This window comes from Mus caroli, chromosome 10 (assembly GCF_900094665.2).
Source record: "Mus caroli chromosome 10, CAROLI_EIJ_v1.1, whole genome shotgun sequence".
In the NCBI taxonomy this organism is placed as follows: Eukaryota; Metazoa; Chordata; class Mammalia; order Rodentia; family Muridae; genus Mus; species Mus caroli.
The window spans coordinates 59,345,360-59,369,293 of record NC_034579.1 but is presented as its reverse complement, the minus strand read 5'-3'; the positions used below and the strand labels follow the sequence as shown (position 1 = coordinate 59,369,293).

The 23,934-nt window shown below is 37.7% G+C and overlaps 1 protein-coding gene across 6 annotated transcripts in view; it reads right to left on the bottom strand.

Moving 5' to 3' along the window:
* Nucleotides 1–739: 739 nt before the first annotated feature.
* Nucleotides 740–23,934, bottom strand: part of Ctnna3 (catenin alpha 3) — a 1,468,839-nt gene continuing 1,445,644 nt past the window's right edge. For all 6 annotated transcript variants that reach the window (XM_021173456.2, XM_029482772.1, XM_029482775.1 and 3 more), the window contains one exon: nt 740–2,348. In XM_021173456.2, the coding sequence (XP_021029115.1) occupies nt 2,061–2,348 (288 nt within the window). In that variant the 3' untranslated portion in view covers nt 740–2,060. The remainder of the gene's footprint in view (nt 2,349–23,934) is intronic.

Here is a 23,934-nt window from a genome sequence, read left to right as displayed (position 1 = left end):
ATTGAGTGCAGAACACCGTGGTAGCATTTCAAAAATAGAGGCTCTCTATTTGTCTCAGTTGTGCAGGTAGCACTGAAAGCCAGCATTGCCTGGAAGATCTAATCTCATTTTTTATTGCTTATCATCATGAGAGTACACTTTGTCCATAATAATTATTATGGGCAAGATGAGGCCAGTAACGAATGGACTTCCCCCAGCTTCTAGGAAGTGTACCTTTCCAATCCAGTACTTTGGCATAATGAAACAATTCAGTATATTAAGAGAGAGTGAACACTTACCTCATAACTGAGAATCATTTGCCCAATATTGTTTGTTTTTGTTTTTGATTCTGTTTTGTTCAAGAGCATATACACTGTATTCCCAAACAAACTCTTCCTTTTGCTTCGTGCATGAGTGTCCCTCCTTACACCAATTTGTGTTATATATAGAAATCTTATTAGATCAATCAAGTGTCAAAATGACCCTTTAAGGGTAGGGTTGTGTAGTGAAGAGCCTTGATTATAGCAGAATTCTAATATAGTAAAATGAAAGGAGAAATGATCTTTTGAGTGTGACATGGTCAACTGAACCTTTGTCTTTCTTTTTTTTTTTTTTTAAAGGTTTTTTGTTTTTTTTTTTTTTAAGATTTATTTATTTATTACATGTAAGTACACTGTAGCTGTCTTCAGACACACCAGAACAGGGAGTCAGATCTTGTTCAGGATGGTTGTGAGCCACCATGTGGTTGCTGGGATTTGAACTAAGGACCTTTGGAAGAGCAATCGGGTGCTCTTACCTGCTGAGCCATCTCACCAGCCCCCTTTGTCTTTCAATACAACTTATACTCAGTATCCTGTGAAGAAAGGGATGGGGAAAAAGAGGAAGTATGGGACAGAAAGTGGTTATAGCCATTATGCACTACTCTGTTAAACTATTAAAGATTCCTTCATAATCTCATAGTCATATAAAATAACCCAATGTCATTCATTTAAATGTGGTTATTAAGATGCCAAACTCACTGACATAAAACTCAGTTTGAGTTGTTGGGTGGTAGATTTTACTCACTGTCAAAATACTTTGCACACTGGTCTCTCATTTTAATTACAGTTTCCAGCAGATACAAAGAGATCTTTAGAATCATGAAGCATTCCTCATCTGTCCATGATTGTAGACTTAACTCTTTGCTGTAACTCAGGGTCTCATTTCTCTAACAGAAGGGCCAAGTGTGTAGCTCAGGATTAGAATGTGCTTGCCTAGAATATGAAATGTTTTATTTCCAATACCAAAACCAAACAAACAAAAAAACCCAAACCAACAACAAACAAAAATTCATTTTTCCAGTGGGTGATGACTCTACAGGTATGCTCTGATAAGCCCAATACTAAGAGTCCAGAACTTCTGATCACTATAGAAATACAAGGTTCAAGCATCATATTCCAAGATGGCAGCCTACAGAGGGTCATCAAAGCACTTCTTGAATAACATATCTGACTTTTAAATTCTAGGAAGAAGCTTGGCCACACCCACTCGGTTACAGGTATCTAAACTATTCATGATGAACAGTGATTAAAATTTCCCAGGGCAAGGGTGACACATTTTTGGCAGGTTAGATACAAGGTTAGGTGTGTTAAAGAAAGTATGGACGCTAATTGGGAAAATAGTTGATAAACTCTTTTATGTCTAGCAAAATGCAAGTGGAAAGCATATGTCAGGGTTTTCCTTCCCAGGGATATAGAATGCATGGGTGCAGACATTTCTGGGTAATAGGAACTCACATTATCACTTACGCTCATTTTGTAATGAACATAAGCTCTCCCCTCTGAAGGGTAATGGTAAGCCATGCCCGTGAGTTTTATTCCTTAGGTTCTACCAACCAGTTAACTAGGTTGTGCTGGCCGTATAGAGTCGACAATGACAAGATCCCAAACACACATCTTACACACTCATTTAACCCCAATGTTTTATGTTATTTGTGAGCTTAACTCTGAAACTTGGTGAAATTAAAGAACCAATGAACCATGAAATAAAGCAGTGTGGTTAGCCTGGGGTGTAGAAATGGGCACTAGAGTGGATGAGGGTATTCAGTAGACTTGTCTCCCTCTGAATTCACTCATGACTTGAACTGGGTGGATCTTTTTCTTGGCAGAGCCTCTTCTGACAGCTGCCCATGTTTCTTCTGGCTTCTCTCTTTTAATCAAGGGCTTCTTAGCCGGAGCCTTCATCCTCCACATGACAACTGGGTGCCGGGGTCCTGCAGAACTCTGGATGCGGATGATCTTGGTGGAGGCAATGTATGACATTTTCACTGTTTGCACTACAGCATTCATTAAATTCTTGGCTGCCTGGATCAGGGAGGTGACACTGTCCAACTGTAAGGAAAGAACAAGGAGAAAAGTTACTATGAGATTTGTGGATATGGATGTCAAAGGGTGACATTTTATTTTGACCAAAGATATAAATGAACAAATTCTTATTTTACATATTGATATGTAATCATTCGCATAGTTCCACTCTATAATTTTTTAAAGATTTATCTGATGCACACATACATCCATGTTTTGTTTTTAATGTGGTATCTTAGAAGGGTTAAATTATTTTTCTTTGTAATATATATACACACACATAATACATGAAAGTGGAGACATATACATATATCACTTTTTTGAATATTTCATAGGTAATCACACTTAAGTGGGTCTCTGTTTTAACATGGAAATGTTATTTTCTTGTGGAGACTGCTGTTATATAAAGAATGGAGAGATCAAATAAAATTGAGTTTAAAGTTCAGATGTCCCTTTTGGCAACTTTGGGAAAGTTCCAAAAAATCAGTTAACTCAGGGAAAAAAATATTTATTAAAGATAAAATAATACATATAAGAAGCCCAGAGAGTAGCTGCCAAAAGTTTATAATTAAGTAGCATTACCTCTGCAACCTAGGAAAACTGGCAAATGGCAAAATGATAAAGATGTACTCATGAAATTGCTAAAAATACCTCTCCCCAGATGACCTTGTTTGTTAAATTTTCAGGGTGCTATTAATGTAAACAAGCTCAGGAAAAAAAAAAGTAGGTTGGCATTCCTAGAAAATTTCAAAATATCTTAGAGCTAAGCCAAGTCGATTTGTTTTTATACAACCAGTGCTTTTCAATTATTTCAGTTTGGCAGATTGTCATCTGCAGCCAACTCACACAGGGAGATGTGCCTCTGCTGTCCCCCTCTGTGATAGGAGCTGTCAGGGCTAGGGCTCAGACACTGGCTCTGTATAGTTAGTGAAACTGATCAGCAGCTGCCAGCCCCAGTGCCCCACCTTTGCTGTCCGCAGAGCTTCATTTCACACACAGAATAAATGAGTGAGGAAGGGTGGGGAGATGAGGTTATATGCCTGGGGCAGTGGGCTATCTGGATTCTTCCTCATAAGAAAATATAATTAGCCATAATTTTCCAAGCCTGAGATATTTGAAAAGATAACACCAAATATATATATATATGTGTGTGTGTGTATCTATATATATATACATGTATATATACACGCAATATAATATATACATATATAATACATATATAATATAACATATATCTATATGTATTATGTTATATAATATATAGTATATGATATACAAATTAAAGAGTGATATTTGACAACTACACATGTATCTATGTTTTATGTGTATTATTCTCTGTCTCTGTCTCTCTGTCTCTCTCTGTCTCTCTTTATATATACATATATGTGCCTGTGTGTGTGTACATATATATCTTATTTAAATACTAAACAAGATTTTAAGTACTCACAAGTATGTTAGAGGGTGTGTGTGTATGTGTGTGTGTGTTACTGTTATTGTTGTTGCTGTTTGTGTGCGTGTGTGCCCAGGCATGCATGTGTAGACAGTGGGTGCCATCATCCTCCTGTATTACCTCCTGCCTTATATTTTAACGCACAGTTTCTCATTGAACCTGGAACTCACTGGCTGTCTAATATGGCTGCCTAGTGAGCACCTATGATCTTTGATGACATTGGGCAGTTTGTTCATTTGCACAGAGCCTTATAAAACTACTAAATTTTAAATAGGTTAGCATGAGTCCTTCTTAAACTGCCAATAGACTGCAAAATAAAATCTTCTTTTTTTTAATATAATTGTTTCATTAAAAGCCTAATCCCAGGAATGGATTACTTTTTCAGAGTTGTTGGTCACCCCGAAACATCCCAAGCTCTGGCCAATGCGTTTGTTTGCCTTCCAGAACTTGATGATTAAGACCCTTGTGCTGAAGATAGCCTGTACTGTACTAAGACAGAGAACAGGGAAAAATCAAGCTGGGACTAACCTGGGAGCTTCTTCCCAACTTTAGCTTTCATTCTGCTGGAACAGGCTATGAAACCTACCAGATGTTTAAAAACAATCAATAATTTCACTCATCTGTGAACTTTGTAAGCTATGAGGACGACTGGCCTGGAAAGATATGTCTACTGCTGCACCTGTGCAAATGCTGTGAAATCCAATCAGAATATTTAAAGCTCATTCCACGTGAGCTATTATCAGGCTCAGAACCCAAGACTAGACAGGTCATAGACTATGGATGAGAATCTGCTACTATTAGTCTGCTAAATGACCATGGTATTAAATTGGCTCCCAATAACTTATAACTAAATCTATAGATTAAGGCACCTAGAAAAGTTTCTGTAGCAGTACACAATTAATACTCTCATTGATCCCGATGGCAGCGGCAGCATTCCTCATTACCCGGCCCAATGTTCTGCATTCCCAAATGAAGTAAACACACACACACACACACACACACACACAGAGAGAGAGAGAGAGAGAGAGAGAGAGAGAGAGAGAGAGAGAGAGCCTTTATATTTTGATGGCTTTAAACAGCTCAATGGCTGAGCTACTTCCTAATCTCCACGTGGTCAATCCACCTCTCTCCGACATTCCTGAGTTATTACTTATTAAATTCTATACTCCATCTTGGTTGCCCCAGACCCAGTTGTGCAGCCCTCTTGGACCTGGCTCCTACAAGGTGGCTATGCTCTCTGTCCTGAACCTTCTCAGGGATGGTATCCTTTTTCTCCTCTCTGCATGGTGGATCTCCTCTTTCCCCCACCTCTTCCTTGGTCCCTTACCGGGAATCCTAAAAGTCCAGCCTCTGTCTCCCTGCTCAGCATTGGTTGCCAGCATCTTTATTTACCAATCAAAACCAATTGGGGGCAGTGTTCCCTCAGTATCTTACATGTGGATGCATGTAAGCATTCTCATGCAATTGGGGGGGGAGGGGGGAGGGGACTCAAACTAACATGCAAGCAGCATTAGCCCAAACTCACAAATTTCCATTTTGTGTGGATGATGACTAAAACTGAAAGTCATGACCAGTCAAGGTACAGAGAATAATAGGCTGCAGAATGTTCACTCCTAAAGAGAACATATATGTTGTACTCAAACCTCCAAAGAAAAAAAAGAGAAGGGAGGGTATGCAATGAACTAAAGGCTAGAGAATGTAGATGAGGACAAGGAAACAGTATTGTAAGAACAAAGCAGAGAACGCCGCCTACAAAGTCTCAACTGTTAAGGTAGCATGTCCAAGACTTGTACAAGCCCAAGCATTGAAAAGCTGGCTGTGCATGAAGTTCTTCCTCTACCAAAGAGCCACCAGCAATCATTAGCTGTCAGAAGAGGAAGTCAGGTCTTGCTAAGAGTGTAGCCCCCATAAGTTAGCCATGTTCCTGGGCAAGATCACACATCCACAAATATATGGGGAGGACACATTGGCCTCCATGGGGGGTGGGGATAAATAAACAGACGAGACACAAACTTGAGCAGGAAGGCTGCTGGTTTGGGGAAAAGTCAGAGGAGGGAGAGAGAATATGAGACCAATCTGGTAAATGGATTTCTCAAAGAACTATTAATAAATTACCCCTATGCTGTCTAGTACAACGTGGATGGTGCTTGTCAAATCCAGCACATAAAAACAAAACAAAACAAAAACAAAATAAAGAAATAGACACTTTTTTTTTTCCAATGAGTGCAATGATAGTTTAGGATGCTGAGTAACGGCATCCCTCAAACATGAAATCACTAGCTTTGTTTTATAGGTTCTGCACCATCATAGATTCTTCTACAAAAGAAGAGCATGGAGACCACCAGCCACTCAAGCTAGCATCAGTAGTTTTGACCTTACCACTCCAGAAAATTAACATTCTCTTGCCTTCCTTTTGACTTGGCAACCTTACAATAGATAGACTACATTGTCTTCCTCTCCTTTTGATTTCTCCATGTAATTGATATCTTTAGACAGACAGCATAGGAAGAGAGTTCAAGTTCTACCCAGGCCTCACTGGGTGGGGACCGGCTTGTCTTCCTTCTCTACTTAATCAGTAACTTCCTACCCGAGCTAATATGAACTCTTAGCTTGGGCTCTGAAAAATCTTTTGACTTTAAGATCTTAAATGGTTATAGGAAACCCTTCTGTTCCACATGACTCAGAAAATACAGGACAAATTGTGCCCCTGGAGAGCATGAAGACTGGCTTTGCAGACAGCAGATTAGGGCAAATGCTCATAGAATACTGTTATTTTATGAGGATAACTTCCAGACCTTGCTGCAGGCTATTCAGGTCTATGTGCTATATGCACTGAGGTGTGCTATTCAGGTCTATGTGCTATGTGTGCTGAGATGAGTGCCTCTCAGCTATTAGCCAAATGACAAGCAATGGCAAAGACAAATCTAACTAATGGAACGAAATTTCATTCTGTACCCAAGGAGTGCCTGTGGTCTACTCATAAAGAATAAGTATGTGCAACCAAATGCCTGCAAAACATTATTTAAAATCCTTTTTGCTCAGATTTAATTTCACGAAAAGTATTTTAAGGGAAGGCTTCAGTAGACCTCTCTGTGTAAAGACAAAGGTAAATTTGGGTGAGGTAATGCACGGCTTTGGCATTCACAATCAACTTATTGAACAAAATGTCCTTAAAATCACCTGTGCGGTACAAGATTATTGACTCATTCCAAATGCCTAGGAGAGCAAACCAACCAGACTCTAAAATTCAGGCCAATGGGATCTCTATTATATATCACTTGCATTAACTGAAAGTTCTGCTGGTAAATCAACCTGAAATGGTTGCCACAGAGAGGCTCTTCTTACTGGCATCTGCAAATATTCCCTTCTGAGCTAGATGGAGAACTAGGAATGGGATCAGCTATGACCTAAATTTCTTCCCCATTCTCACACCTCATTGTAATATGTAAGCATTGTACATGTGCACGAACACACACACACATACTAAATAAAATATAAAAATCAAAACTGTAGACAAATTCAGTTATAGCTTCCAGGACAAGGAAGTCCCTAAGACCTGTTTAATCATTAAAATGTATAAATGCAATACTGATTAATCAAATGCTTTTTCTGATACTCAAAAGAATTTAAATTAATTTGTTTGCCTAGATTTTGAAGCCTCAGGGAGGACACAGTACTCCCTTTTCCCCTGACTTACACAGAAGCCTTTTTCCCTCTGACTTACAGGGCTCAGTTAGAGTATTTGGAAGAGACATCAGGACAGATCTTATTAAAAGACATGTATATGTGTTGGGTGGTAAGTGCATAAAATAGCTGCATCTTAAGATTTAAAGATCCCTTTCTTGTGTTTCTAACTTATAGGCAGAATTGATATCTCTAGACAAAAGTCTAAACACATTTACCATACACTGCAAAATGCTGAAATACATTTTTTCCAGCAAAAATACATGAGCATATCCATTGTTTTCTGATCCACCATAAACCTCTCTTGAGCACCTCATTTATCTCCGCACTTGCTTAACACATTTTATTGTCTCCAAAGAGATTTATCTGAAGAGTAGCCTACATTGAAAGCATTCTCCAACCCCCCTTTCTTTCCAGATGTATTCAAAAATGCTAAACAGCCTTGCTGTCTTAATAGGCAACTTCAGTAAGGGCTTTGTTAACACTAGTTAAAATGGAGTTGCATCTCCAGATTTAAGTTGTCAAGGTCATTAAGATGAGGAGATAGTTTATTGTTGGAACATGGAACGTATTGCTATGAGCCTCTCATATTCACACAGCAAACATGTCCTTGGCCAACTCCATATATGTGTGTGTGTGTGTGTGTGTAATGATTATTATCTCTCACCAATGCTAATTGAAGGACAAATACTGAGGCCAGAGGGATGTCTCCATGATTATGAGCACATATTGGTCTTGCAGATGACCAAAGTTTGATTCTCAGCACCTATATATATAAGGTATCTGACAATATGGCAATGGCCTTTTACACCAGCTCTAGGGGTCACAATGCCTTTCTCTGGGCTCTGTGGTTAACTGTCCCCAAACATATGCACAAAAATAAAAATGAATCATTTTGTAAGAGACATATGTTTGGTGGAGGTACTGATAGTTCCAAATACTAATAGCTCTAGAGACATTTTTGTTTGGTCAAAATGGCTATCTCCCTTACCATCAAGTTTATTATAAGATAATAATCTATCGTCAATAGAAATGATGGTTATTATTTACATGCTTCAATTATTTAAAATGGCCGGTAGTGCATATTTGGCATACAAACAAATGAACTGTTATTTATTTGAGTTGTAGAATTATATGTGTAGAGATGACACCAAATGTTTTTCAAGGTAGCCACAGTCATGTTTTTTGTCCCCCTCCTTTACTTTTCCATAAAACTATAAATGATACCTAGATTTTCTATACTCAGACTTCACCAGGAACTTTCTAGAAGCTGTAAATGAGAAATGAATCATTGACAAATAATTTTTTGATTATGTGCCTTTAAAACTTAGAGCCTGTTACAGATCCTCTTCTCAGAAAGCCTCGACTTCACAGCTTTAGGTTGGCATCCTTCCTCAAAATTACAGGTCAATGGCTATAAATGAGAAACATAGCTTATCCCAAGAATAAAACATGTGTTCCGTAATAAACAACACACATGTATCCCAATCTGCTAACTGTTCAATGCTACATGAGAAGGGTTCGATAACAGATAATAGTCATTTTGGTATTGGTTATTAGGGTTTGCTAATTTCTCATAAAAGTAATTTTATAAGTTGAAATGTCAAATAATGTGACACAAAGTATAAGAATTTTGATCAAACAGTAGTTAAGTTCTCCCAACCATTGATACTAGAGGGGTAGTAGAAGGTGTTTCTTCCCTACTGCTGTGTCAATACCATATGCTTGTAATTTATGCATCTCTAAAAACAGTGTCAGGCCAACTTTGCTTGTCACCTGCTTTGCAGGTGACACTCCAGCTTCAGTAAAGAAAACAGAAACACTTCCAAGGGTTTCACAAGGAGAATTAATGTAGGAATGGAGCTATTTGGGAAATGGAATGGCTGGGAAACAAAACTGCCCATAGCCAACTGTCACATCAGCACAAACTGCCACAGTCTTTTCAGAAAAAAAAAAAAAATGGAGACTGCAAAACCATGGGACATACTTAAAGGGGAAAACTGTCTACTACTAGTCTGGCAATCGTTGGCTATTAGGTAACCCTGACTGAAAGTCATTTAACACAACCTTGATGAGGAAAAATTCCTGCCAAGCACAGTGACAAGGACAATGGATTTCTGCCTGAGGATGCATTTCCCTGTGTTTCCACTGGGACATTTGTTCTGGTTTAATCCTCAAAACCTTCTGAAGGCTTAGTTTTTCATTTTACTAATTGCAGTACTGTACTGGAAAACCTAAAATTAACATCTGTGTACTTATTTGACCAATATTGTTCATAGAGATCAGATGAAGCAGTTAGCTTTCTTAGCTTCATCACTGATACACACATATGCACACATACACACATGCCACACACATACAAATACACACACAGCACACACACACATAGCACATACACATGCATGTATGCACGAACATAAACCACATACACACATATGCCACATACATATATACATGCATACATATACCACAAGCACACACAGACATGCACATATAAAACACACACACACACAAGTATACATATACACACACAAATATACAGGTATATCACTCACATGTACACACAAATACACATAAATACATATACATACACCCAAATACACATAGATATACACACAGAGAGACACATACAGACACACCCACTCCTAGACACAAGATGGGGACAACAGGAATAGCCTTCCATGTTTCTTAGGTCTTTATATATTTAAATGATTCTTAAGATGTGTCAGGCATTCTTATGATTCCCTAAAAAGACCTGTATATTTTTTTAAATGGGCTACAGAAACAAAGAGACAAATAAATCAATTATTTTACATGATTGTCACCAAAGTATCCATATATGATGTATACAGATTTTTACAGTATGCATCTTTATAATTTTAAGTAAAATAGTATTTTGTGAAGTTCTTTTTTTATACATGAAATCTCATAACATTTTTATTTTATTTTATTTTTTAACATTTTTAAAACTTGCATTATAACCTGATCTTTCCATAGACTATAAGGCTTAATTATAGTTTACTATAACTCCATAAATCATAACACTGGCCCACTATTACTGAGTTGAAGAGTAAACCGTAATATCTATAAAAAGTAGGAACCACATTGAATTCATGAACAGTGTGTACAATTGCAACAACAAAATGTATGATAAAAGGACCAGTTTTCAGGCTTCTTCCATGTCTGGTTAGTGTACTATAGTTTACTATGAGACCTCTAGTCTCATAGGCCAGGGAATGACATGTGTGCCTACTCTAGCATGCAGAGATTATGCACATGCACTCAATCAGTGGTTTCAATCCAGGATGAGCAGTGCTACCACTAATTCACACTGTAATTGCTTGATCCAACCTAGTGAAGCAAGAGGGTTAACAGCTAAGGAGGCAGAAGGCTTCTTTGGAAATGATTCCAAGGGAGGCCTGGAGCAATAGAGCTGTTATCTGAGATGGGAGGCATGGAATATGTCAGTGAAAATGCTATGCACCTTGAGGAAAACAATTAAAGTGTCCTTCAAATCACTGCATTCTATTTCTTTTACACAAACACTTCGTATCTGAGAAAAATATCAGGGGCCTCGGAACTGTCCACAGTGGGGGAAATACTACGAAGTTCTGATGCCGAATTTAGTTTCTTTTCAAATCAGACATCTCTTTCAGCTTGCCTGGAGTGTCTTATAAAACAAAGCAATCTTCCAGAGCCTCTCTATAGATAAGTACAGCCGTCTCCTCGGTGAAGGGAAGAGGTTCAGACACAGTTTGGAACAGCTGGCTCTTGCCCTCCCAGCTGCCTGGAAAATGAGAAACTTTTCTGGCAGCAGGCCCCAAGCCCAAACCAGTGGGTGTCTGAACTAATCCCCAGGCAGCAGAGTGCAGTAGGCTGCAGACACAAGAAAGCACGGGTGGCTTTTAATCATCTTGATCTTTGGCTTTGTGTAAAGTCAAAGTAGAAAGCTCACAGGGTAGGATGGGAGATCAGGCCTGTGTATAGATGTTCCTATGCAGCAGAGGAGGAGAAAGTCAGTACAGCGAAGGGGTCAAGAATGGGCTCAAGGCAGACTAGGTGAATTCAATCAGTTTTTCCTCACTGAACCAGAGGGTATGTTTGATTTGTCATTGTTTGGTTTTGATGTGTAAAACAGAAACATCTCGACACGGACGCCTCAGAATTGTCTTAAGACAGTGTAACACACAGGAGATTCCCCCTGATTATGAAGGCACTGAGAACAGTCGTCCCTTTGAGCTGGAGTAAACATGAAACTTGAAATGAAGAGGAAAGATGAATTTTCCAATAAATGCACAATTTTTCAAACCTGTGTGTGAAGGCCATATGCGTCAAGGTGTATATAAAAGTTTATATACCACACCGATAGGAGCTTTGTAAGGTAGGTTACCTTTCTTATTGATCAAATAAAGCATCTGATAAATGTAAGACACAGGATTTCAGGGACCTAGGCAATGTAATCAAAGCAGGACAAGGTAGACTCAAGTCGCAGGATGCTACACATGGTACTCTCGGGACTGATGCTTTCTCTAAACAAAGAAATGCCCCATTAGTTTCTTAAAGTGTCTTCTCTTCCTTGTGTAATGACTACTTAGTTCTTCTGAAATCTCCCAACCCCCTGGTTTGGTTTGGTTTGGTTTGGTTTGGTTTGGTTTGGTTTGGTTTGGTTTGGTTTGGTTTGGTTTGGTTTGGTTTGGTTCTGCCTCTAGACTTGCTGTGCTGAAACAGTGTCACATTTTAGTTTGGGAGTCTTCCTGCTTGTGCCTTGACTTCTGTGGTTGACAGTCTCTAAACTCACTTCTCCTTCAGATACTCATGCTTAGTGTCACTGTACATTTGTTCCATACCGTGCATGTCACAAGACAAACACTGACTTAAGTGACTGAAAAGTGTTTTGCTGGCGGGCATATCTTGGTAGACCCCAACACCTAATAAAAACCCATGTTTTTACATTTATGAATGTCACTGGACAATGTTAGTGGTTTTATTTTCTTCTTAAAAATCTACTATTTAACATAACGTTCATAGGTGCAGGCTTCATATGCCCCATTGTTAGGAGTCTTAGCTAGGATCACTCTCATAGATTCCTGGGAGTTTCCATTGCACTGGGTTTCTAGCTTAATCCAGAGATGCTCCTCCAATCCAGTAGCCTCTTCTAGTACTCTCTCCTTCTGTTTTCCCCTAATCTGATCCCTCCTGTTCCCATCCTCACCCATCCCCTACCCAATTCCCTTTTTCCATCTACCTGGGATGCCTATTCTATTTCTCCTTGTCAGTGAGATTCAAGCACCCCCCCTTGGGCCCTCCTTGTTAGTTAGCTTCTTTGAGTCTATAGATTTTAGCATGTACTTTATGACTAATATCCTCTTATAAGTTAGTACATCCTATGTGTGTCCTTCTGGGTCTGGCTTGCCTCACTCAGGATGATATTTTCTAGTTCCATCCATTTGCCTGCATCATGAATGACTTCATGATGTCATTGTCACTTAATAACTGAGTTGTAAATATATCACATTTTCTTTATCCATTCTTCAGTTGAGGGGCATCTGGATTGCTTCCAGTTGCTGGCTATTACTAATAAAGCTGCTAGGAACATACTGAAACAAATGTTTTTGTGGTATGATGGAGCTTCTTTTGGGTATAAATCCGGGATAGTTGAGTCTTGAGGTGGATCAATTTCCAATTTTCTGATAAATCACCAAATTGATTTCCAATGTGCTGTAAAAGTTTGCACTCCTATCAGCAATGGAGGAGTGTTCCCCTCGTTCCACATCCTCACCACCAGCATGAACTGTTGCTTGGAATTTTGATCTTAGCCATTCTGATAGGTATGAGATGGGATCTCTGAGTTGATTTGCTTTGCATTTCTCTGATATCTAAGGATGTTGGACATTTCTTTAAGCACTTCTTGGCCATTAGAGACTCCACCGTTGAGAATTCTCTGTTTAAATCTGTACTCCATTTTAAAATATTGGATTATTAGGTTTATCAATGTCTAGTTTTTCTAGTTCTTTTACATGGTAGCAATAGGGGATATGGAGACTGAAATGGCCATCTTCTATAACCTGGCATGACTTCCAATGGTGGGATTGGTTTACCAACCCAGCCATAAAAAATCTTCAACCCAAAATTTGTCCTGCCTACATAATATACAGAGATAAAGATGGAGCAGAAATTGAAGGAATGGCCAACCAATGACTGGTCCAACTTGAAACACATTCTATGAAAGTGAGCCAATCCTTGACACTGGCGATGGTCTTCTTCTGTACTTGCAGACATGAGCCTAGCATAACTGCCCTCGGAGAGGCTTTACCCAGCAGCTGATGGGAACAGATGAAGAAACCTGTAGCTAAACATTATGCTAAGCTCAAGAAATATTGTGGAAGTGTGGGAGGAAGTATTGAAAGAGCCAGAATTATCAAGGATACCACAAGAAAACCTATAGAATCCGCTCACCTGGGCCAATAGGGGCTCACTAAGCCTACCAATCAAAAAACATGCATGGGACAGACCCAGACCCTCTGCACATATGTAGCAGTTGTACACCTGGGTCTTAATGTGGGAACAAGGGCTGTCTCTGACTACATTGCCTGCCTTTGGTTCCCTTTCTCCTAACTTGGTTGCCTCATTAAGCCTCAACAGCAGAAGATACATCTAGTCTTACTACGAGTTCATATGCCAAGATTGGCTGATATCCATGGGAGACCACCCCTTCTCTGAGAAGAAAGGAATAAGGAGGGTAAGGGGTTGGGGAGGAAAGGGGGAGGGACTTGGAGGAGATGGGGAATAAGCTGTGACCATAATGTAAAATAAATAAATAATCATAATAATAGAAGAAAAATATACAAATTTAAAAACTTTAAAGCAGGGGTCACAAAGAGAGAAGAAAGTTGCCCTTGTGGGCAAAGCTTTTAACCTAGAGGCCCAGACATTTCAGTGATGCATGCCATGTGTCATGAGGGCCATAATTTGATGGTAATAATAGTTCAAATACTGAAATTGGAAAGTGATTTACGGTTTCTACATAAATTAGTCTGTCTTAAAGGTTACTCATCTAATTGTATCCTTTCATTCAATTGTATTCTGATATACTATCTTGAGTAGAACAAGAAAGAAATAGAGTTAAGATCTAGCTTCTTAGTAGCCAAATCAAAGAGGCACTTTAATAATACACTGCCCAGTAAAACAAGCATGTTCAAAAGAGCTATTTTCTGTTTATGACTATATATCTTAGCAGAGGAACAAAAATGAAAATAAAACCAAGTGAGATACTCTAGTCTATGAACAACAGGCAGAAACTGAGTATCATTGATTGCTCCTATAAATCAATAGGAAACCATAGCATGTTCTAATATCCAAAGTTTCATTTTCCAAAGTATTCAGTAACTTTCTCTTGCATATTAGTAAGCATTCTGTTTGTTTGGCTCATCTTCACAGCAATGTCTCCCATGGCAGACACAGTTAGCTAAGTGCCCCATAGCCATTAGCCATCATCTTCATTGATCCTTGCATTTATTCTTACAGCAGTTAGCTCAGCCATTGTGGGTAGATCATGATTGGTCATAGGTCATTATGCTTTATGACTGATTGGTCTGTAGGCAATTCATGTCACTCTGGTTTGATTAAATTTGTGATTTCAGGAAAGATTTATCATTCATAGGAAGCAATGCTGTAGTCTCTTGCACCCTAAGAAGCAGTGCACTAAAGCTAGAATTTGAGCTACTGAATCCCTATCCAAATTATAAACTAGTACCCAAGAATAGACAACTGTAAGTAACAGATGGTGAAAAAGAGAACCATGGAAAGTATTTAGGCTTGGTAACATGCTAAAACCATGGGACAATCATAATTTGAATATATGGTGATTGTTTATGTCTTTAATAATAAGTTTTGCTCTGTGGAACAATAGGTATCATACTCTAAACCCATTTTTCCTTCCAGTCAAAGATTGTGCAAATGAAGATGACATCATCCTCCTTCCAGCTGATCTTTCACATTTTACCATCTTGAGAATTTGATGCACTACATTCCTCTTACTATCTGACTCACATTACATCTGCATTCAAACACACACACACACACACACACACACACACACACACACACACACTACCTTGCTGGAGGTACCTATAACTGTCTAGTTCTTTGCCACTTTCTTATTTAACCCCTACTGCACATTTTTCCTTAAGCAATAACTACTCCATTTGCAACCATTCATTTATAACTGCTTCAGTTAGATTCTGTAATGTGAATCACAAGCTACTTTATCCATGGAACCATATCCATCTATTCTCATCTCTATATTCCAAAGATTTAGGAAAGACTTATTAAATCACAGAGGGCATTTATGCTGTGGTAGAATTTTGGTAAACTGAAATTATTTTTCATTTAAAGCAAGTTTTATTTAAGAGGTTACATGCAAAACCTTTTGAAAATGAGTTCTGTTTTTTTTTTACCTTGCTTGAAGCAGGGTTTTTTTTTTAAATGTTTGTTCTGTAGGTGGAAGCAGGGTTTTTTTTTTAAATGTTTGTTCTGTAGGTGATTTGCAGGGCACAGGCTTAGCTGCTTCACAGGTTCCATATGATCCACCTGTCTTTGCCTTCAGAATGCAAGGCTTACAGCTGCATATTACTACATTTGAATAATCTTAACTTGGTTTCTAGGGATGTAGATCATCTTGTTAGTCCCAAATGGCAAGAGCCTTTACCCACTGACTCATCTTACCAACCCTTAGGAAAATCATTTAGATACATGCTAAAGGGAAAAAAGTATTTAGGACATGTGAGGAGCAAACAGACTGTGTCTCAATCTTGTCTGTACTAGGTCTAAATAATTTTAGATGACTAATGTGATTCCCCTGTGTCTTTCTGTCACCACTAAAGGGATAAGTACAATGATTATAACTATCTAAGGTAGTAGATATGTAGTAGATACCTACATATATAGAGAGATAGTTATATGTAGGTATAAGTGAAGGCTGTTATGTCACGCTTAGAAAAGCTTCTGACACATTTTATGTACTATATGCAAAAGCTTACAGTAACAATAATTTCTTAGTCTGTCGTTATTTACCCCATAGTCATAAAGATGTATATATTCTATCCTATAAACCCCTTTCTTCAGTTGTTTTATTCATATCATTAATTCAAGTCATTATCTCTTTTATAGGAACCCCTGGAACATCCTACCATTTATCTCCTAGGTTAGATTCCCTTTTTTTTTAATCCACCAAAATTTTTATTTCTAAAGCATCCTCATGGTGATTTTTTTATTTATAAACTTCCATATGAAAGAAATAATTCTATAACAAAGCCTGCGTGCTTGACAATGTTGTGTTCTCTAATGCTCGTGCTATTTTATTTTACTCCAATATGACTCTCAGTTTCATTCTCATCACTTAAAATGAAATCTTGTTCTCCCATCTTTGGGATGTGTTTATCTCTTTGCCAAGGGTTACTTTCTTTGAAATCATACTTATTCCTTCGGCCTCAGCAAGATTGTGGCAGTGATCCCCTGGTGAGATGGCAATGATTTCCCAAGCTCTCTTTCCCTTCTCAGGAAGAGGTCATCATAAACTTCTCTGTCCACATTGTACTCTGCACACACACTGTCATTACAGCATTTGCCACCGTGGATTATGGCTCAGTTCCTTTGTCCTAATCTTCATTGGGAAAACAGATATAAAACTATAGGTAAGCAACAAACCAAACTCAAATTGGCCTGTTGCCTCACCTTCAAAATGGTGATTATACCTTTTATAAGATTCAACAGAAATAACTACCATTTTCTTTGATTCATTGGTACTGATAAGCCCCACTTTGCAGCCAAATTTGTCATTTTAGAAAGAGCAAAATAAGGAGCAGAAGATGAATGCTAATCTAATTGAATTAGTTGGTTTAGATTTACTGTCCAATATCAAACAGAAATACATTAAATGACGTCTTTGATGCTGCCTTGTTTGAAATCAAGCATATTTAAAAAGATAAAAGCTGCTGATTTAAATGACCATCAGAGGGTTTTAAGTATTTTAAAAGAAATCAATGATTATTGGCAATCTCACTAAAACAGAATGGAGATGGCACAGTTATTCTTAAGGGAATTTAACAGAGATGAATAAGCCTCTGGATTGAATGACTGTTAAATCTTGCATTTTCTTCTATTCAAACCAATATTTGTTCTTACTTTGATATTTAAATCTGATTCATAAATCAGTGTAGAAGACTCTCAAAAACACTGAAAATAGACTTGCCATATGACCCAGCTCTACAAAAGATACACATATTCTCCAAGAACTCTACATCTTGCCAAAGAGAGGTTTTTGGCCATTTATATTTATCTCTGCACTGTTCACAAAAGCCAGGAAACAGAACCAGACTAGGTGTCCATGAAACTGGGAAATGGATAATGAATATGTCCTACATATACATATTTCATTCAGCTGGAAGATAAAATGAAATCATGAAGCTTGAAGGAAAATGGATGGGATTACTAAGCTTGTAAAGGTCAGAAATGTCAGTATTGTACATCTCTCTCATACATGTATCCTAGCCTCTGACTGTTAAATGTGTGTTTTGGCATATAAACATGAGACACATTCTTGGATCTCTAAAGTGGTCATTGAGATATGGTTAAAAAATACGCTTTCTTTGAGGGGCTGAGAAATACAATTAAACATTTAAGATATTAAAGAAGTCAGGGGTAAAATGGACAGTAAGGAAAAGAGGTGTCTGGAGATGGAAGAATCACAGAAGGGGGAGACAAATAGAGATGAGTCAACTAAAACCAAATGTTCATGAAAATACCTCAAAGAAACTCTTTAATTTGTTAATTAATTTTTAAAAATATGCTCCATAAACCATCTAAAAGCAAGCCTGAGACTAAGTTTGAATTTATCTCAATAACACAAAAGACAATATAGAATTACTTGTCTCTTTAGCAAAGTTCAAGTTCTCCATCTTGTGTCAGAGAAGAGACAAAACATGACGTATGTCAAGAATCCACTTGGCACATCTATAACCTTGACATGGCTTATTGGCAGTAAGTAGACAGTGTGATGATCGGAGGCTGAAGGGAAGTGGTAGGAGCTCGCTCGGCAGAAGAAGTTTGATTTATAACCTTTCTAACTGATGACTTCTCCAGACTTGTATCAAATGGTCTTTCTGGATCTCAGCCCTGAATTTATTTAACCTTTGTGGCTGTGCCAATTTATCTACACCTATTAAGTCTGCCTTTCCCAAGACTATGAACCCGATTTAGGCCAGATACGGGCCTAAGTAAAGCATTTTTGGCAGGTAGCTTCTTGACTTAGAGCTCAGTTCCATTTACTGACTTATGTGTGAATAAGCTGGGGCCTTAGTACCCCGTGTTTGTGTTCTGACTTTGGATGTGTAATTGAAAACTAACAAAGACTGACAGAAAGACATTTTCAGGCCATAAGAGATAAAACTTTCAATGTGTACTTGGGTACCAAATGGTTTTGTAGCTATGCATTCTCATTGAATTGAGCTTGAATTTCCTTGTCCTATCTATATATGTTGGACTGAATTATTTATAAACGCTCATCCAGTCCTATAATATTAAGAGTCTTCATTATTATTTCTTCCTTTGGGGCCTCCTATAGACTCTTTAAAATTATGAGAAGTGATATTTATCTGGGTTATTACTCTTAAATTCTCATGCTTGTTTCCCTGATATACACAGATTGCAAGCCAATCCACACATATTACATGGTCTTTTGATTTAGCTTGTATTGTTGGGATAACTCATGTTTTAATATTCCCCCATCTTTGTTATTCCTTTCTCATTAACTGCATCCTAAAATAGTCCAATATTATGGGACTGCCTGAGTCCCTAATTCTAGCTTTTTAGGGGTAACCCTAAGTGATCCAAGAAATAGGTAACGACCCACACACATGATATGTTAAGCTTTCAGAAAACTATTCCTGTAACTTCCATAATAGCAGTGCAGAGTACTCGACCTTGTAGCTAACTGGTCTAGAACATTCTAAACTGTGAATCCTGGTCTAGAACACTCTACACTGTAAATTCTTATCCTAAACACTCTAAATTGTGACTAATTGTCTAAAATACACTATACTGTGACTTCTAGTTCAGAACTTCCTACACTGTGAACACTGGCCCAGAACGTTCTATATTGTGAATACTGGCTCAGAACACTGTATATTACCCCTAGTGGTCTGACCATTTTATGCTATGACTACTGATCTGAGACACTCTGTAACACTATGACTAACTCTCCATACTGTGATACTGGTCCAGAATATTCTGTACTATGACTAAATGTCCACAATACTCTCTACTGTGGATATTGGTCATGAACATCCAATATTGTTTTACTGTTCCATAACACTGTGACTGCTAATACAGAATTCTGTACACTCTACTGTTCACCCTGTGACTACTGCAAAAATTGAGCTCTGCTTAGCAGGATTATTTATAACAAAGTGCAATGTCTTTGGTGTTTTAGATAGAAAATAGCCTGAAATCAAACTTTTAAATTTTGATGAATATAATTGACTTAAAATAACCTTCAAGGAAATTACATATTATCCATTGAAAAAATAAGCTGAATGGAATTGAAAAATGGGGAATTTTTAAAAACCAAATCACTATATTACACCACCAACCAACCAATGCACAATGAATAGAATAACTTGCTAAAGTCAATATTTAACATAAAAAGAGCATGTCAAGGTCTTTCAGAAGGAAAGGCTCTAAAAAAAAAAATTCACTGTGCTGTCATAAAGATGGTCTCCACTATCCAATGTGACCATACCTTAAGAAAATGTAACAGCTTATTGAGAGAGAATGCTACATATGAGAGAGAATGCTACATTTATCTTTTCTGAGACTATTCAAAGTTTTAATTTAAACATTTTCAGCTCTCACATGCTCCCTAACAATATAAAAACCTGTTGAGAAACATCACTTCACTCTTTCTTATAGACTTGCAGCCAATTTCATGGTGATCTTATTAGAGTTTATGTTGTACAAACTCACAGACCACTGACAAGAAATTAGGTGTTTTTTGGATATTTGGAAGGGTAGTTGAATGTGTACTGAGAAGGCACAAATATATATTTACCTCCTCATACAAAAGAGATGTCTTGTATTATTAGGAAAAATAATGAATTAATGATACATGGAATTCTATCCCCATAGTAGGACCCATTTTATTTTAAGAATCATATTTTTAAATACACCAGTTCTATAAATGACAATACACTGGCATTCCCAATGCTCACTAAGGTTTGGTGTTATAGTCTAATCATCAATGAGTTTGAAAATCTGTGATTCTTCATACACACACACACACACACACACATTCACATGTTTTTATTTATGGTAGCCTACCTCTTCAACTTATCCAATTAACCTTCCCTATTCTATTCATGCTATTCACAACATATTTAGGTTATGGGGCTCCAACGTCTCACTATAATATTTAGTATTTCTTAATCTGACCCACATCACATCAGAAACACTGCCTCCTTTTCTTACACTTTATTTTGAGAACTAATCAAATCTTAAAAGTATCCGACAGTGAAGCTTCCATTCCTAGGTGGGGAAAGGAAGCTAATGGACTTTTCCAAGATCATAAATCTAATCAAACTTAGAGTGAGCATTTACATATTTTAATGCATAGCTGACTATGTAGTAAAGCATTAGTAGCAACACCATATATATTTAAGTCATTGACTGATAGTCAAACATATGCACTGTTGATCATATTATTTTCCCTTGTCTTTAGGTGAAGCACAGAGATTTGTGGTCACAAATATAGTAACAAGGGCAGGGAGGATAAGTACACATTTTTAACCATAAAGCAGGCTCCCCAGTTAAGGCAAATTCAGAACCTAAATCTACCTTTCTAGCAGTGGTACACATTTTCTATACACCATTACCTCCCTAACACCAAATATGACTGTATATAGAATAAAGGATGTATTAAATTTCCCTGGAACATTTAAGCTGAGTCTCTCCAATGTAGAAAATAAAGCTAAGAACTGCATCTTTCCTACCAGCTGTGCACTGGAAATACAATTTATTATCCAAATATCTGTACTTCTGGTCTTAAGGGACTGGCCACAATATAGCAAGTATAAAGTCTGCCTTCAGTTATGCATTGGCATTGCTACTCTGGCAGGCCATCTGTTATTTCAGAGAGGCTGCTTGCTACTTTATGCTAAGTAACTATTAAATTAGCTCCAGAGGCTAAGGAGATAGCTCAGTCAGGACAGTGCTTGCTTTGTCAAGTCCCACAAATCACATATACAAAGATGGCTGTGGTAGTGTCTGGTTGAATTCCAATCCCAGTTCTACAGAGGCTGAAACAGGACAATGCAATGCCTGTGGCTCACTGACCAGCAAGACTAGACTGCTTGTTCAAGGCCAGTAGGTGGATCATATCTGAAGAAAGAAGCAAAAACACACACTATCCAGGGAATTAGATAGGCTAAGTACAGATCATTTCTTCTTCCTCCATTCTTCCAAGTCCACCCTCCCAGTCCCATTGCAGACGCTGGTAGACCAACTGCTATAACCCCTTCATACTATCTGCACCCATTCCAAAGGAAGTAAGCAGGTCTTGGTGGAACTCCTCCTTTCCTCCTTCCTGTGGACTTCCTCAGTCCCTCTTTCTTAGCCTATCCCCATTACCAAGTGTCAGCTCCCAACATAAGAAATACATGTTACCTAGAATCCCCAGTGGTCACACTATCAGGATCCCATAAGAATTTTCTATTAGGTAACACACACTCACACACTCTCTTAAGATCCAGAGAAGGCAACAAAAATCAAGGAATAACCAACCAACAATGACAGTAATGGTTATCAACAACCAGAATTAGAATCTTCCCAAACCCAGACTAGACTTTGGTATAAAAACAAAATAACATCCAGGACAATATATCTTCACAAGAGCCCAGAATTTTACCACAAGAAGCCATGGGTATTGTTTTATAACATCACTGAAACACAAAACAAAGCTCTTAAAATTGCCTTTATATATAAATATGATAGAGCTCCGTGAAGAGACAGTGAATAAATCCCTCAATGAAATCTATGAAAACAAAAACAAACAGCGGCAGAAAATGAATCTAGCAGCTCAAGACCTGAAAGTAGAAATAGGATCAAAGAGGAAAATTAACATTGAGGAAAACTGGAATGAAAAAAAAAAAAAGAACAGAAACAGGAAGCAAGTCCCGAAACAGAATTCAAAGGAAAGAAGAGACAGTGTCAGGAACTAATGACAGGCTATGTTAAATGGATCTCTCAGACAGAGAAAATGGTAATACTAAAAAATCTACCAGCAGAAAACATCCAGCAAACCTGAGACACTATGAAAAGTCCAAACCTAAGAGGAATAGGAATAGATGAAGGAGAAGAAAGCCTGTTTTAAAGGTACAGAAATTATTTTCAACAAAATCATAGAAGAAAATTTTTCTAAGCTCAAGAAGTTGCCTGTCAAAGTACAAGAGGCATACAGGACAACAACAAGATGAAAGCAGAAAAGAAATACCTCTTGGCATAAAAAAACTAAAACACTAAATATATAAAATAAGAAAAGAATATTAAAAGCTTCAAGGGGCAAAGACTATGGGTCATAGAAAGGTAAACCTATTAGTATAACAAACTTCTTACTTCTCAGTGTAGACTTGAAAATCGAGAAGAGGCTGGATAGATGTTCTACAGATTCAAAGAGACCACAGATGCAAGCCCAGACTACTATACCCAGTAAAATTCTCAATCAAAATAGATGTAGGAAATAGGATATTCCATGAAAAAACAAAGCAAAAACAAAAACAAAAGCAAATGAACCAAATTTAGACAATATCTATGTATAATTTCTACCTTCTAAAGAAGGTAATGAAAAGAAAACTTTAATGTGAGTAGGTTAATCACACCCACAAAAACACAAGGAATAAGTAATCCCATACCAGCAAATTCAAAGAGGACACAACACCACTACCACTACAAAACAAAAACAAAATAACAGAAGTTAACATTGTTCATCTTTATCTCTCAGTGTTGTTGGTCTCATCCTTGACTGACAGAATGGATGTGAAACAGGATTGATCCTTATGCTGCATTCAGGAAACATACTTTAATATCAAGGATAGACATCACCTCAGGCTAAAACATTGGGAAAAGATAATGCAAGTGAATGGACCTAAGAAACAAGTTAGTGTTGCTAGTTTAATCTTTGATAAAATAGACTTCAAACCAAAACTAATCAGAAGAGATAAGAAAGGCACTGCACACTCATCAAAGGAAAAAAAAATCTCCCAAGAGGACATGGCAAGTCTTAATATTTTTCCACCAAACACAAGGGCATCCAAGTTCGTAAAAGAACACTTCTACAGGTTAAGGCACATATTGACCCCTGTACACTGATAGTGGAAGAATTCAATACCTTAACTTTCTTCTATAGACAAGTCATCTAGCAAAAACTGAACA